The sequence below is a fragment of the Drosophila simulans genome, chromosome 2L (genome assembly GCF_016746395.2).
Source record: "Drosophila simulans strain w501 chromosome 2L, Prin_Dsim_3.1, whole genome shotgun sequence".
NCBI classification, from domain to species: Eukaryota; Metazoa; Arthropoda; class Insecta; order Diptera; family Drosophilidae; genus Drosophila; species Drosophila simulans.
Window position 1 is genome coordinate 12,515,595 of NC_052520.2, and position 17,349 is coordinate 12,532,943.

At 40.9% G+C, this 17,349-nt stretch overlaps 1 protein-coding gene and 1 long non-coding RNA gene across 4 annotated transcripts in view; one reads left to right on the forward strand and one right to left on the reverse strand.

Moving 5' to 3' along the window:
- Positions 1-1,448: 1,448 nt before the first annotated feature.
- Positions 1,449-13,589, reverse strand: LOC27207781. 2 transcript variants are annotated; one of them, XR_005544280.2, is made up of 3 exons: positions 13,248-13,589; positions 2,127-3,130; positions 1,449-2,060 (listed from the first exon to the last, which is right to left on the reverse strand). It is a non-coding gene; the product is annotated as an uncharacterized LOC27207781 (long non-coding RNA). The 2 variants fall into 2 exon arrangements; XR_001600552.3 differs by lacking the exons at positions 1,449-2,060; positions 2,127-3,130 and adding exons at positions 12,840-12,998; positions 13,048-13,184 and having other exon boundaries at positions 13,248-13,587.
- The window catches only part of LOC6732113 (POU domain protein 2), a 29,854-nt gene continuing 20,012 nt past the window's right edge, over positions 7,508-17,349 (forward strand). Inside the window, exons 1-3 of one of the 2 annotated variants that reach the window (XM_039295331.2) lie at positions 7,508-7,722; positions 8,890-9,135; positions 11,331-12,010. In XM_039295331.2, the coding sequence (XP_039151265.1) occupies positions 11,542-12,010 (469 nt within the window). In that variant the 5' untranslated portion in view covers positions 7,508-7,722; positions 8,890-9,135; positions 11,331-11,541. Of the gene's footprint in view, positions 9,136-11,330; positions 12,011-17,349 lie in introns of both variants that reach the window. The other variant, XM_016180043.3, reaches the window with a different exon arrangement.

The following is a 17,349-nucleotide window of genomic DNA, read 5'->3' on the forward strand; positions in this document are numbered from 1 at the left end:
GCCTTTAATGTAGAGTTGGGGGAGGCAAACTGTTTTCGCGTCTCGAAGGCGACGGTCGCGCGCATGACTCGTAAATAAAATTGTAGCCACAAGCAAACGGAGTACTGATCTTTTGGGATGCACTTGAAAAAAACAGGGTATACTTCGGAAAAATATCAGCCTTTAGAATTTAAGAGTTTAACAATTTTAAATGATTAAATGCATAGTTTTTTGAAAAGTACGACTTCTGTTCCAATGAATATAAACCTCTTTGAAAAGGCATTAAACAATTTGAAAATATTTTAGTATATTTATTTTCTTAGTGCATACTTTGGAAAAGAGAGGACTGAACCCTGCTAGCGGAAGCCAGCGAAGATCGGACCGCACAGCAGCCAGCGGATTGGGCAAGGTTAGGATCAGCTTCATCTTTTTCGGCCGGTAAATTGCTGGACTCGGTTCTGTTGCAAGACCTTATCAGATCGCTGGGAGGCTGCCCGAATCGAGGCCCAGATGTGCTGGTGGCAAGTGCTCCCGATCCGCAGGGGCGACGGGGCACCGGGTTTTTGGGGATCTCGTTGTGTGGGAGCTGCTACGTAGCCATTTACACGTGTGCATCCTCAGTTTTTCTCGCTGGTGCGTGTTCCATAATATTTAAAAATCGCAAAAAGTTAATTGCGAAAAATTGTGGCTGGCTCTTTCATTTGGTTCGGTTTCCATTTTTTTTTTTTTTTTGTTGCGTGAGCCAAGGATAAATGATAGTGATAAGAAAGGCAGCCGGAAATATGGTAAAGCTGATGCCAGCTTCAAGTTGTTGGTTAGATGTTTAAAAGCAAATCTTATCATTGAAAAAAATCTGTGGGCATCACCAATTATTTATAACTAATAAGAAGTTGCTTAAACAAAGTGAAATAAAATGGCTTTCCCACTGCTTATTCAGAACCAAAATATAGTATTGAACTCAATTAAAATCGAAAACATCAATACTTATCTCAAACTATTGATAGCGCTGGACCCAATGCATTATGTCTACTTTATTTGCTCTGCTCTGCTGAAAGTGAACCAAAACGACCCGCAGCGAAAAAAAAACCATACCAAGACAACAAAAAACGAAGTAAATATAAAAATAAATAAACTAAAGTGAACCGAAGTTAAGGAAGGGTCTTCGAGGAGTCCAAGGAGGACAGCAGGAAGGCCTCCCTCCGGCGGAGGTTACTGCCACACCACGGATAGTGGTAAGTGCCGGGCTAAATGGCTTCCCCATTAAGGCTCATTTGAAATCAGACACGTCCGATTAAAATCTCATTTCTCACCTTGTGGTCCGTTTCGACTGCAGCTCAAATTGGAGTTGGGCTCAAGCTCAGGCTGAGGCTAAAGCTAAAGCTGCGACTTCCATTTCGAGGTATTGCACTCAAAGAAAATATTGCAATTTTATATATTTTCATATCTTTTATATTACATTTTAAACTTTAATGAAATCAAATACCACAAGAAGTATACATTTCAAAGCATTTTTGAGCTTCTTTATATAGAGACCAAATTTTCTACTGCTACTACTTCTTCTAATACTATTTGCTCGAATTTTCGCTAAGTGTTCTTTCGTAGGACTGGCAGTCAGGTATGGGGAAAGGTAGAGACAAAAAACAGCTGCAGAAAAAATCATATTTAGCTGGCGAGCAAGGCAACAACTTTAACTTCCAGTTCAGCCACCAAGGTGGCCAATGCTGCAGCTCCTGCCATCGATAGGCTGCGATAGAGCCCACCGAAGGTATTTCCCAAACATCCCGAAGGCAGTCACTATTTCACGCCTTTTTGCCACTTATTAAAATAGGCAAAATGTCTATTAGCCCGCCAGTGAGCAGCCGGTGGGTAAACCACATTCGTTTTTATGTGGGTGGCTAGAAAAAAAAACACCTGGAAACGGTGAGGGAATGGCATGGAAAACCCACTGGTATCGTGTCATGGTGCCAACTGGGATTCTCATAATCGCTTCGACTCTGGTTGTCTCTCTTCCAGATGGCGATTGTTAGAGGTCTGATCTTCAACATCTATGACTGTGGTATCTACGAAGAGGGAAGAGTGTGCTGGGAAAATGTTAAAGTAGTGATATGAAAATTATTAAAAGTCAATTTAATAATGCATGTACTTACTTTCATATGTTTTAGATTCCAAAACAATAAGGCATACATAACTTAAAACTCATACACTCGCCACTGCTCCCCACTCCATTGAACCATTAAAAACCTTAATAATTTTCCTTGGCTTGTGCATCGCGATAAACACGCAAAATCCGCTCCACACACTCAACACCTTTTTGTTCTGGTTCATGGTCCTGTTCCTTGTGGCCAAATGAGATTTGAGCCGAGCCACCCATATTCCGCAATGAATCGGATCGTCCGTTGTCCCCTTTGGGCTATTTAAGCAAATGATCAGCGGCCACAGAGCAGCCGACACGCAACGGGCCCGTCCTTCCCCCGCTCCGCCCGCCTGCACCACGAGCTCTTGGCCAAGTGTGAATTGTTTCGTGCCCAGAGCTAAGTTGGCCAGATAAGTTCAAGTTGCAGGTAAGGCCTATAAACTGTTTCTTTAAAACCGCAACTTTAAATACACTCTATTTTAAAGTTTCTTCTTTAAGTTATCAAAATTTAAGATATACATGCTTAGAATATTATATGTAAAACATTATAATTTCCAGTTTACTAAACCCATTTTTGAAGTGTTATACGAATAACTTTGGTATTGGTTAACCAACCCCTATCAGAAAAATGCTTGAAAGGGTATAAACTTTTGGCTTAACTTGCAGCTGCCTCAATGCAGGCTTTTTGCATATGAAGAAGCTGGGGTCGAAGGAACGAGGCACCGAGGGAAATTGGGCGAATTCTCTTGTGGTCCCCGGGCTGGCGTGCAAATTCTTGACGTTTTTTCCCACATTAAGTGCATTGTTTCAGGGCTACCGGGCTTTGGTAGTGGTTCGGTGGCTCGGTGGTTTTGTGGTTCGTAGGGCACCTGAGAGATCTGGCCCCATGCAAAACAGCTTGTTAAGCACTTGTGCCTCCAACAAGAACAAAGGCACCAACATGGTCCCAGATTGTGTGCCCGACTTTTGGCTTGTGGACCTCTTGAGGGCCCAGTTCTTCGGGCTTATTAAGCAAAGCTGAAAAAAGGCCAAGAGAATGGCTTATAAAAAAAGGTAGCAATTTCCGCGCTTAACTTGATCACGCACTATTATCATAATCAGTTTGGTCAAGGCGGAGTTGCACTCGTGGCATCATTATCGCTATCAAACTTTCTTACGATAAAGAGTTGTGAGCACAAATAGCAAAGTTAAGATAACATTCTGAGATATTCTTATGATCTAAAATTTAAATTTGCACAAAAAAGAACTATAAGAAATTCAAATATATACTAAAGAATAAATATTTGTTGGCTCCATTTCAATAATAAAATTGATTGCGGTTTCTACTCTTATCAGAGAGAAAAGTATAAATACACACACTTTTTTTTACCTTCCCCTGGAAATAAGAGTAATTTTCCTATTAAATTCAATTTCAGTTCCTGCCAACGTAAACACGAAAAGCACATTACTCATACGCCCTGTGGCGGCCTTCTGTTTAGCGAAATGAAATTTCTCTCCCACATTTCATGTAAAGGAAACTACAAAATGAACTGTAGCACATTCCACTTGAAAATTCAATAAAAAAGAAGGGAAGAAATTGATCAAAATTGAAAATGGCCAATAGCTTTGACCTCCTCCCAAATTCCCTACCTCGAGCTTAGTACGTATTTTCGGCCACTCTCATGCCAACGTAAACAAATATAGAAAAGTTTCCACCGCTCGAATGGCCTTTGGTACAGTTCGGTTCGGACTCATAAATATTTAAAAATTAATTTCACAATATATTGAGGGGGGATGGGGGCGCCTGCGCTGATGTGTGTAATTGTCTGTGAGCGATTTTTCAATTTCATACTTCATTTTATGGCATAAATGCCAAAGTTTCAGTGAGGCTGGCAAAAAAAAAGAGGGAATATTTGGCTTATATAAGCTGCCATCGTGTTTTATAGTTCCATTTCGTATATGCATTTGTGGGGAGGTTCTCTAAGGTGCAAAAGAGGGAGCAAACGTAATTATATACGACCTCCCACTTCAGGACAAGGCAACGCCTTTTATACTCTAAAACTTGTGTATGTAGAGTGACTGCATGGGGGGTAAAATCGGGGCGGAAAAGGGGAGTCGCACTCCCAAGAACTACCTTTCATATGTAGCACTTTGGTCCAACGTTATCGTATTTTATGTGCAAGTGCTTCGTTGTCCTGCTACCAGGACCTCTATTTTTCGGTTTGCCATGCACACAGCCCCCATTTTCCACCACCCCCACAGGTCATGTAGTTTTGCAACATTTTCTGCACATTTGTGCAGTTTTTCATGTTCCATGCTCTCATGTGCACCAGCCAGGATATGAAAATTTTCCAAGCGCAATGAACGAGTCCTGCGGACTGTGAGTGCGCGTGCGAAAGAGAGGCACGGCGCAAGAAGAGAGACAGACTGAGTGCATCTGTGTGCGCATTCAAGTTGGGAAAATTGTGCACTTACATTATCATAATGGAAATGCTTTTGACTTGAGTGACCAGGGTTGCCAACGAGCAAATAATCAGGGGATTTCATTGAATTTTATATCAGTTGTACTTCTTTCATTAATACATTGTAATTTACTAGGGAATGCAAATTTTAGTCTGTCTAAAAACAATTTATGTTTACTTTATTATTTTTATATTTATTTATGTATCTTTTATTGGCAGTATTAATAAATCTAGATTTAACTAGTTAATTCCTAATTACATTTTCATATCTATAAATATTTCAATCGAGCAATATGGATTCTTTATTATTTGAAAACAAAATCTTTCTACTTAGCCATAAAATCAATTCTTTAACAAATATTTGATTATAAAGTTTTCTGTAAAGATACATTACTGACTGTCATGGTAAAAATATGTTATAAATATAAATCGCAAAATATAAAAGTTTGTATGGTCGGGTTCCGCCGAAATCATTACTCTTTTCTATTAGGCTGGCAACCCTGTCTTAAGCACCTCTATCCTGCAACTCTGTACGTAAATGCAAGCGAAGCCAACTGTGCCATATTGCCCTGCACCTACACGCCCCCTCAAGGCTGTGGTATATACAGCACCACCCCCTCTGGGCGCCCTAGGCAGCCATTGTATTCTGATTGTGCGCCTTATGGCCCAGGACTCCTTCAGGGCTCCTATATATACACAAGTGTGTGTGTGTGTGTGTGCGAGCGTGGAGAGATGGAAAAATATTATTTTTCATAAATTTTAAAATATACCATGGGCAGGACTGGGTGAGCGAGTGAGAGGGCGAGCCTTGTGTGTGTGCTTCTTTTGTCCTGCTCCATCCGTGTATAACGGTAAATGCCAGCTATACTTGGTTATATATTTGTACAATATACATATGTACACGTCGAAGGCAAAGTAGAGGAAAATGTATGCAACATTTTACAATGCAAAAGCCATTTACTTGGGCAACGTAGGAAGGGAGATGGAAAACTCAGAGTAAAAGAGAAAAAGGACCGTTTGCGTGTTAGTGTACATGTGTGTGTACACTCCGTGTGATTGTGTGTGTGTGCTTGTGAGGCAGTCAGCATATGAAAAATGAAAAGTCACAACTGCGAAACGAAAAATAAGAAAAGAATACCGTTGAAATACAGCCTTAGGAAAGGAAAAAAAATATTTCTCCTCTTTGTTTCCCTATATACAACAAATACCGCCCGCAAGCACTTATATACACATAAACATCATGGGAAACTTTCAACTTTTATGTCGCCTCGTCCTCGGTGGGTAATGTAAATAAAAAGAGACAGGAAATGTTTGCGATATGTAAGAGCATACGACACACACAAAAAAAAGGAAAAGTGCAAAATTCTAAAAAGTTTCCACAGAACGCGGGGATGATATGGCAGGAACCATAACTTAGGCACCCGTCAGCTTAGCTTTGTTGGTTGGTCCTTAGGTGCTCGCCCTTCAATATGAAAAATGAGCCTGGGAAGGCAGCTAAAATTTTGGGGCTGGGCGCTGTTTTCAAGTTTTATGGGGCGTATACGGAATGTGGAATACCAAATGGAAAATCTAAGGGCAGAATTCAAGGGGTGGGTGCCTCCATTTTTGAGACTGTTAGTTAGGTTCTGCATATGGCCAAAATATCACTTTTAGAGCTATAAAAAACAAGACTTTCATATCACTAAAGAAAATTAAATTTTTACTGATTATCAATTAATATAAGGTGAATATTTGAATTTTTATTATTTACCATATTATCTTATATAGGTTTTTATTAATCGTACACCTTGTACACAAAAGTTCTGTAAGTAAAATATCCAAAAAGTACGCTCGCATAAGTTTTACTGTTCCCCAACTTCCTTATTTCATAACTATCTTTTGATTACCAAATACTTACTCCGTGAATAGTTGGGTCACACTTTCCAGAACCTACCCCCACAAACTATAACATTTGCAGACGAAGCCCATCGATTAGTTGGATTTAAGCATCTCGAAACAGCGACAACTTAAATGCTTACAAAACAAGAATAGTGGAGAAGAGGATGTAAAGGAGACTGCAGAGGAACCAAAACACAAGCAGACGGGCAGACAAGTGAATAGAAGTGACAAACCAAAAATAAAAGGGCCAAGGAGGGAATTTCCTCGGCGCTAATCAATGAAATTAAAGTTGCGGCCAAAGCGAAATATCTTTAAGGACTCACTACAGCGGGGGGTGCGACATGCTGGAGCGGCATGGGGGAGTGGCACATATAGAATAGTGAGCGAGCCAAGCTACTGCCAACTTTAATGAACGGAAATTAGCAGTCAAAAGGTAAAAGCCCTCTCGCTCTCTTTTTTTTCCCTCCGCAGCATCTGGACGCCGCGGCGAATTCGCGCACATGCACACACAATGGCCAACGGCGAAATGGAGAGAGCTCCCCACGAAGAGCGAGCATGCGCCACAAGAGAGCGCCAAAGCTCCATGCCGATTGGCTGCCGGCTGCCCACTTTGGTTGAGTGTGGGTGTGTGGGAGAGAGCGCGCTTGTTGGATATATTTCCCCAAGATTTTCAACCTCTCCCTCCGCACTTTCTCTCTCTTGCGTTCTCTTTCTGTTCAGGCATAAACAAACCATTTTGAATAAAATCAACAGCAACAACAACGGCAACAACTACGTTGTTGCAACAATGTGGATCCCAAGTTGCCGAGAAAAATCAACTGATTCTACACTCAGAAAAGTTTTATATATTGGTTATAATATAATTTCATTAAAAGAAATGTATTTAAAATACGCTAAAAGCCTGTATATATAAATTTATAAATTATATTATTTTCTATTTAGAGCATCAATAAAAGCTTAATTTAGTTACGCCAAGAAGTGTTTGTAAATATTTGTTTAGATAAAATATAGAATATTTCTAGGAAATAATAAAATATATTTTTTTTGTAAGTGTATGGTTACTATGGTGGCTCGTGGTGCTTCTTCTTCCATTTATTCAGCTAGTACTGCTCTTCTTCTAGATGCTTTGGCCTGGTCAAGTTGCATTCAATTGCAGTTTTTCAGTTGCCACTCCGTTGGCCGATTGTCGGTTGTCGTCCTCGCGACTTTTCTTGTTTATTTTTTCCCCCGACTTTTCAACTAGCTGTGTGTGTGCGTGACAGCAACAACAATAATCTGAGGACGCCTCTTGTAATTATTTTAATTTATGCGTTTATCGCTTTTTGCCTTTTGCCGCCGTTCAGCGGTTTCTGTTGGCTATCCGGCTGCATTTGCTTCTTTTTTTGCCTTGACATTCGCATTTTGACAGCACGGCGAATAATTCTCGGTTCTGCCATCATTGCAATGTCAATTTTTTTTATTTTGCTGATATTCCGACTTGTCCACGGGGCGTATGAGTAACGCGAGTCGTGTTGTGATTTCTGGCAAGTGCAATGCCGTCGGTACATTGATTTTTAAAGGAATTAAATCCGTTTTGCACAGAAAATCAAAGACGTATTCATCTGCTTTTGTATTGTGTGTTTGATAAATCCCTTTTAAATTTTTGACACAGAAAGTAATCGGTTTTTGGTATATAAGCGGACATCAAAAACCAAAAAGTCTTGTAATTTGGACCCAATAAATAACGAATCATATGATGAGAAATAGTAATAGTAATTGAATTGATAACAATTTTAATACATTATATTATATTTTGCAAACTAAATTACTTGTATACCCTGATTCGGTTACTCGTATGTACCTGTCTCCTTTTCTCCTCCTCAATTCCATTCAAGAGGAAATTTTCATGCCGCTCTAAACTACAAATCAACTTAGGAGCCCCCATATTATTTCTTCCCTCAACGAACAGAAGCAGCGGCAGTCAATACATACATAATTCGGAATCCGATAAGAGCCACCCACCCATATATACATATATAGAAAACACACACACACACATATGCAGTACCATTTTCCACCCACACAATACAAGCTTTTCATTTTAAAACCTCCTGCAAAAAAAAAGAAGCAAGAGAAAGAAGAAAGAAAAACGAAGTCAAACGCCCCAAAACACCCACGCACCACCCCCTCCACCTGTTTTATGGCTCCCTTTCCCCACCCCCCACAGACACACACACACAGAGGCACATCGCAGGCAGACCAATACACTGGCACACTCACACTCACTCACTCTCTCCAACATCTTCTATAAAAAAAAAAAGTATTTTTTTGTACTCGCTTGACATTTTGTGGATACGTCGGACGTCGTCGGAAGTCGTCGCGAACTTTGCTTCTTTTTGCTCTTTCTCTTTTCTTTAGTCTGCTTTTTTCCACTTTTTACTTTTTGCCCATATCTCCTTGCGCGTTTTTTTAAGTCAGTCGTTTGTCGGAAGTCAATCAAAAAGCGTGTCTCGGAGAATTGTCCCAAAAGACAGAGATCACCTCACCTCACCTCGACGGCCCACAGAAAATGCAGCAAGGGCGTGAAGCTGTCGCCATTCTCGTTGGCAATTACAATTTATAAAAGTGTGGCAAAGTAAACAATTAAATTATAATTCGTGACAGCAGGCAAAAACCAGTGGAGGAAAAACCAGTAAGGAGGTGCGCCATCATCTTCCAGCCCAAGTGAGTTTAACTCTTTTTTTTTTATTTTGTACCCACTGAGTGTGTCAAGGAGCTTGTCTTGTAACGCCCACACTCAATGCGATCGATGGATCAGCCAGATCAGATGGATGAGGCAGATGCCGCAGAAGAGAGAGAGAGGGCAGAACTGTTTCCTCTGGCCTGTCAGATTCCTAATGAGCTTTCCCAAGTGTCTGCGCGTATTTCTGCGTCCTTAATTGGCCATATGTGTTTGAGGGCCAACAAGTGTCCCGATATGGCTGACTATGGCAGTTGGATGGGCGAACTGAATCCATCATAGAGATCTTGGTCGGGCTTTAGATAATCTCAATAATAGTGTGAACAACACTCTTATAACTCCTTAACAATGTAAAATCTTAAGGTTAAATCAGAAACCTTAACTCTAGCAATTGATGCAAAATGTATTTCTATCGTATCTTCTTAATCTTAAAAAGCAATAACCTTAAAAATGAGACAAAAGATATATATTCAGTATATTACTTGACTTAAAGGACACTTCAAGAACATTTTCTACACTTTTTCCATATTTTCCATAAACCTGCTGTGATTTGGTTACCCTGTCTCAGATGTGCCACATATATATTTTAATGGGCTTTTTTACAATTCCACTTCTGGCAATGATTCGATCGATAATCACGACAAACAATTTCTCAACCGAAAGTCGGGCAAATCACATCATCGAACTTAGTTACCTCGTATCTTTACAACCGAACTGTGTACACCCAATAGAAAATTATGAAAACACAAATTCCAAATTGAAGACAAACACAATCGCAATGTTCGGTATTATACGATGGGGCGATACGATTCCAATTGGAGTAAGCAAGTGTGTTTAATTTTAAAACAAGATAAAGTTAAGCAAAAATAGCAAAAACCCCGATATTGTCGGTGCAATAAGGAATTACCGTGCCGATTGGGAATTATTGAAAGTAGCACCGAGGAATAAGTGACTGCATTTAGTCGGCGTTCGCTTTGATCATACCGGCAGATATATCGATATTCCTGGCAATTGGTTGCTGACATGCAAAGAACATAATTTACCGACTGGCAAAATTGATAAACAATCTTCGTGTGGCACTTTGGTTGCGGCCAATTTGCCGTCGATACTGACAACTCAATTGATTTGTTTACAAGTGCCATTAATGTTAGTTGCCCCGACCCGCCTCTTCGTGGCTCATATGTACATACATATTACCCGCTTGGTTATGTATGTAAATAACCATTTCCATAAACGCGATGCACTTTTCAGCTCCGTATCTTATCTGGCCAAGTTGACTTGTTGTTCGGGGCATTTGATCGTTGCGCTTGTAGTTTAATTTCCCATTTCTATTTCCTTTGATTTCATCGCCTTTTGCCGTGATTTTTCGACACCCACCACCCACCCACTCCTTATCTCATTTGACTTCAATTTGTTTTCAATTTACAACAATTTCGTTTCAAGCTACATTTGGTAAATGTGTGCCCATTTCCATTTACCCATTTTTGTTTGCATAATAATACGAAGTTTAGGTTTTAGTGCCTTTTATGGTGTCTACTGCTGTAAAGTTTTATACAACCACTTTTCACTTGTGGGAGCTGATTTGGCAGGCCATGGGAAAATTTAGGGAAATGCTTGGACTGCTCATAAACGAATTTAGAAGAGCAAACATGTAAACTATTTAAATTGCGATATGCACTTTTATGGCATGTTGACTTTCGAGTTATGTAAGATTGCTGTCACATATTACAATTTTTATTTAAAGCAAGGTACAGCAAAAAATCGAATTAATTACTTTAAATTTACCTTTTAGAAGTGGATATTAACTTTCAAACTTAATAGGATGACGTACCCTTATATTTTCTTTTATCAAAATACAAACTTGTAATCGCAGAATGCGCAGACAAAGCTATATACTCATGAGCCAGTTAATAAACTAAACTAATTAATCTCAGTTATAAAGTATGCAAACATCCGTTCGATTTCAAACAAATCCACTGTTTCCACCTGCAACGTGAAAAGTCACGTGTAGAAGAATGTGGATGTGCCAGTTACTTTAAGGGAAAATCAATTACTTCCGCTATCGAGTCGTAAAGATCACAGCGCTCTATGTATTTAATAACAGCTTTTTAAAGTGCAGTTAACAGCAAATTAGGCTTTCAGCCGAAGAAGACACTTTTAATTATCAACACATTTGCAGGCAGCAGAGGAGGCAGGAGGTGGAATATATATCGCCAGCGGTCCATGGGTCAATATCATAATCTGAGGCAGCAACCGGAGCGGCAAACAAGTTGCCACAGGCAGCAAGGAGCACTTGAGTTGCCCATAAATCAAAGCGACGCAATTTGCTGCTGACGAACTGCAACGCAACAGCGGCAACAAGAGCAGCAGCATCAGCAGCAGCAACAACTATGCCATTACTGCTGGCAACAACACTTGCCAACAATTCCCATCATCAACACTTGAGCACAACAGCAGCAGCAACAGCAACTGCAGCAGCAACTGCAGCAGCAGCAGCAGCAACAGCAACTGCAGCAGCAACAGCAACCATGTTGCTGACTTCACCGACAGCAGCAACTCATTGCCTGGCTGCTGCAACATCGGCAGCAGGTGTTAATGTTCAAATTACTGGCCAAGGCGTTTCAACCACTCTGAACGACGATCAACTGCAACTGCCGGCTAATTATGCCGCTAACGTTGGCCATTTGAATGGCTTTAACCCTAAAGACAACTGCCCACCAGTTCCACCCACCAGCGAGCGGGCTTTTGAGGGATTGCTGCGCCTGCCACAGATACAAGTCAAGCAGGAATTCATGGAGTCGCCGCCAGAGAGGCCCAGCTGCCATCCAATGAACCACCAGCAAGTAGCAGCAAACTCAGGTGAGCTGACCTTTTTCTCATAAGAATAACCATATATCATAAGGCTAAGCAGCAAATGCGTAGCTATTTTTAAATTATGAAAATGTTTTAAATATTTTTTACGAGTTGCTAAAGCCTTTATTATTAATTGTAGCACTTTGTTAAGAAATCAAAAACATATTTCTTATATTCGACCGCTCATTTTCATAATTATCAATGTGTTTGGCATAAGTTTGCCCTTTTTTAGTACTACCTTTGGACCCCATAAATCAAAATAATACATTTTAGTGCTTAAATATAGTATATTATACTATTTTCTATTCTCCATTTCAACAACTGTAAGTTATCCACCTTGCAAACCCGTCTGAGTCAATAAAACCCCATAAAGGAGTTAACCCTTTTCAGCCCACCACCGCCCAGTTTCATTGCCCAAAAGCATACACACAAATGCATATGTGTATTTAAAAACCCGTTAAGTGAAAAATGAGGTATTTACAACGTGTTAACAAGAGCAGAGGCCATTTTTCATGGTCTTCAGCCCAAAAAAACAGGCCTCAAAAAAGTGGGCGAAAGAAAAACTCGTGCCAAACGCATGCTTATGGGATTTTCAATTTTTTATGCATCGAAACAGATTTCATTTTTTATTGGCAAGGGGTCGTCGTCATCTTGATAGAGCCGAGAAAAAGGATGCGACACAAGGGACCCAGACCCCAGACCCGGGCTAATATTGCAACAGAGTGTGGTGCCACGAGTGCGAACATTTATGAAGATTGAAAGGGTTGTCAAACACTTCATCCGTCTTAAGGGACAAGGACAAGGAGAACCACAAGGGGTTCAAGAGGGTGCCACACATCCTGTTGCTCCTGCTGCTCAATCGAAAAGGAAAAGGGGGTTGCAACATCTTGTTTTCTTTCGATTATTGAAATTGCCATTTTGCCGTTTGATGATCTCACCCGGGGGACTTGAAAACACTTTTCGTGACCTCAATTGTTATTTAAAGCCAACCGAGCTGCGAGACCCCAATTTACACAGTATCCAATTTAAATAGGACTCATTACCATTCATCTTCATATGTAAATCCATTTCCTCTGGTCCAGCTCGGAAATGCTCACATGACATGCAAAACCCACAAAAAATCAAAACTCCTTAAGTGCGCAATTATCAAAAATTTAATGTAAAACAAAGGGTTGGAGCACTAAAACGAATAAGTTCAACACGCGACCGGAAATTAAGGTCGATTTAAGCAAATGTAACTCACCGAAGTTCGTTTCTTTGATTAGATTTTCTGTTAGATATTCGTGGATGAATATCCAGTCCCAAGATCGTTAGCATTTGAGGCTATCCATCACCCGACTCTGAGGCAAGCTTCCCATTACGATTTGAGCCATAATTTGCCATAAATGAGCCAACTCCATACAATGCCACATCTGCGGCAGATAAATGATGGGAAATGATCAGACTAGCTGCTAGATGCAAGTCAAAGGTAGTGATTCCCATTCTAGTACTTTAGAAACTAGAAAAAAAGATAGAAAGTTGCACTAAAGAGATACAATTCAACTTAACAATTTATTTTATTAAAATTTGATGTGAAATTCAAATATTTCATGGCTTGGTAAGAATCTTTACAAAACAATATAAGAATACAATTCATGAAAGAGTTCGGCACGAATTTTCCATCAAGATCTTAGGAAGTAACACAAACATAGGAGCATTTACCATATGCATAAGGGCATTCAAAGTAAGTGCTGTTCATGCAGCAAGTGCCGGAAATGCAAGGAAAAAGAAAACATTCGGATGCGCATCCTCGTTTCCCAAGTTCGCTGCCACTGGGATCGGTGAGAACCTGAGATCCGGGTAAACAAAAGGGAAACGGCGTTAAGAACTCAAAGATTTCATTCAGAACGCTCTCGAATTTATCTCGCCAATCTCCGCCAGAACCGAGATGAACTGTCAGACGGAGATGCTCAATGCATCGCCGCATGAATGAAAATAATTATGATAATTGCAACTGCCACGAGATCAGATGGGTTGCTTGGTCTAGGTATGTTTTGTGGCTTCCTCGGTTTCTCGATTCCCCGACTAATTGTAGGATCACTGGCAGCGGGAACCGCAGCGGCAATTCGATGGTTTTCAGATGAGGAAAACCCAATAAATCCATTGTGCGCTTAATTATTGTCGAAATTCAAATTGAAATGGTTGGGTTACCTGCCGGCTTCTCTACCTGTCCTACCTGCCGCATCATTTATCTTCCCGAGATGCGCGAAATTTGAATGCTCAACGACTGCACCTGATCTCTCTATAAACGCATCTCCATATGATTGTTTCCCCATATATTCCCTCGCCGTATACATATTCTCATAAAAAATGGGATTTTCTTGTGTGGAAATTAGATCCTATTTGGCCCAGCGTGTGATTAGCGCGCCCCTTTGATCCGCACTGATGTGCGGCTGTCGGTTGCATTTGATTTATATTCAATTGAGGTTCTCCGATGGAGAGAAGACAGGTTCTGTCTGTTTCCAGACGCAGCAATTAAATTCAAATCAAACATTTATTTAAATTTTATGCATCGGTTGGTGGTTGATTGAATTGCATTGAAGTGGGATTTTCCCGCAGCTACTGAAGATGAGTGCGATTCGAGATGGTTGGAATATGGTTTAATGATGAAAGAATGAGCTATAAAGCACCTTACTAAAGAGAGCATAAATACCTTAGATACCAAAATCAGCATTTATAGTTTTGAAAACGTAGTTTCATTTTTTTTTGCACTTGCAACATATTTGTTTATCCACCCAAAACAATTGGTTCACGTACTTTCCATCGTACTGACTCTCATGAACCCAAGTTGATCCCATTTCAAAGAAACCAAACCGGAAAGGCGTCAATTAGACAAGGCCCGACTAATATTCCCCACCAAATTATGCATCATTAATCAATAAATGTTCGCGTTAGGAAAGATGATGCCCCAGCTGACGCCGTCACATCTTCACACCTTCTACGGGGAAGGTTCAAGGAATTGCCGATGGAAAACCCTTGCAACAGATGTGACTACGTGCAACGCTAATATCATTTTAATCGCGTCAAATTAAAGGTTCAATGAACAAACAACACTCGAAAATTCCCATCGCCTTAGGATCGATGGTATGGTAAACAAAAATTATTGGTTGAACAGGAGGAACACCACTGATCCAAAAACATAATGGAAAAAGAACAGAGGTTGCCTTGCGTCGCGTAAGGCGGCTAAGAAAATTAGATTTTTAATTAAAATAATTTCGTATGCAATTTAGATAATCGTTGGCGAAAAACAAAAAAAAAAACAGAAAATCCAGCAGAAGCCATGGTGCAGGCAGAATCCCCAGCGATACATGCGATCCATATGCGATTTGTTTGCCTGCATTTTTGGCTGGGCCGCGTTTTTGGAGTTTCGGAGCTTGGCAGTTGGGGCGTTAACCCATGGAGGCGGACGCCGGTCGCGGCCAAATAAAATGAAGCACATTTTTTATACAAATCGAGAGGAGGCGGCAGCATCTGCGGCAGCAGGTTGCATCAAGATCCGCATGCATTTGCCCCGCTCCAAAGATGCTCCTCCTGGCTACCCAACTCCCCAGCTCCTCAGCTGGCTTAGGCTTCTTGTGGAGGAGCACCGCCGCAGCTGAGGGTCAGAACGCTCACGCACCACCGGCAACAACAATTGCAAGATATTTAAATTGATCATCTCCATTTAATAAAGCTACGGGTTCAATGGTTGCGAAATGCTAGAGGTGACAGCGTGACCTTTATTAAAAATAAGAAAACTATCATATATTTGTTCATCAGTGCTTTAGCTTAAAACCGAAGTTTAAAATCTATTCTTAAATTTTTTTGCAATATAAATTTATAGTTAACAACTTAGCAAAATTGCTGCGCTTCATATATCTTACAGCTATTTTACTATTTTTGATACATTTTTTAATAGATCTATTCAATGTGTCATGCGTTTCATTCGAAACACCATTTTTTGGAATCAGTTTCAGCATTTTATTTAATAAGCAACTCACGACCTTCTCACGCTGCCACATCCACCGCCTTTTGCTTCCTGCTAAGCTGGGGAAAAAGTTCTTAACTTAATTTTGCAACGATTTTCATAATTCACCATGAACACCCGACTTGGCAGCTAGTGCACCGATGGATTCCTGCCGATCCTAGTCCCTGCCCTCCCCCCAGAAACCCCAAATCCGAAAATGCCCGGCAAGTGCAACTGTTTTGGTAGTTTCTACCTGACTGTTGGCCCGGCTAAGCTTAACTCTTAACTTGGCCCGCGACGACGCCCCCTTCGTTCAATTTCGGCTGCGATGGTGGAGGCAGATGGAGCTGATGGCCAGGACGAGGACGATGATGAGGTTGATGGTGATGGTGGGTCAGCCAGTTGGGTTACTGTGAAAAGGGGTGAAGGTTGGATGAGGCATTATTGGATAAGCAGCGGAAGCAGGTTGCCGTGGCGTAAGAGGCATTCTGCATGTAATTATGGAAACATGGTTTTGGCCAGTTGTTTGCACAGGCAGCAATGTCATAGGGTTGCCAACTCAAGGTGTAAAAACACCTTAATGTTTAAACTGAAAAGCTGCCTTCGTCTGCAATGTACTTGTTTCTTCTTGGCATGAGTATGAAACTGTTTTTAAATTAAATATTTAATTGTATTAATGTAGTTATTTTATCAATACCTGGCAACTCTTTTAGCTCGCTATAGCTGCAATCCCGTACATCACCCACCCAGTGTGGACTCCACCCCCTCTGCTCGCCAAGAGCTTCCCATAGCAAGTTGATTTTTTATTACAACGACTACGCCTTTCGAATTACTAGCGACAAGCCCTCTTTGAAATGGTTTACATAAACGGATTAAATGCGATCAAGATGGGGTATCTGGTTGGTCGAGAAGTGGGGGGAGGCGGAGACCCAAGAACCTGTGCCAGAAGATTACAAATGAAGGCTAATTTGACTGGTCCATTGTACTAGGCAAATGCAATTATGAGATAGAGCACTGCCGTCTCGAATTTCCCAACCAAGGAGATTTTGCAATTTGCTCGACTCGAAGACCACCTCCACGATCAGTTGCTTGATGTGGGTATATGCCAGTATGCCACGATTGCACTTTGCATTTCCTTCTCGTGCACAAAAGACATTAAATTAATGATCTATCTATGCAATGCAATGAGCCAGATTGTTACGACCTGCCAGGAGTCAGGATGCCCCGCTGCGAGGATGCAAAAGGCAGCAGGATCGGCTTACCTGGCCAGCTAATAAGAGACCTGGCGCCGAAAATCCATAACAAATGCACGAAAATCCGTTATGCCGTCGCTCGGACGGCCGAGATAAGCCCGAATATC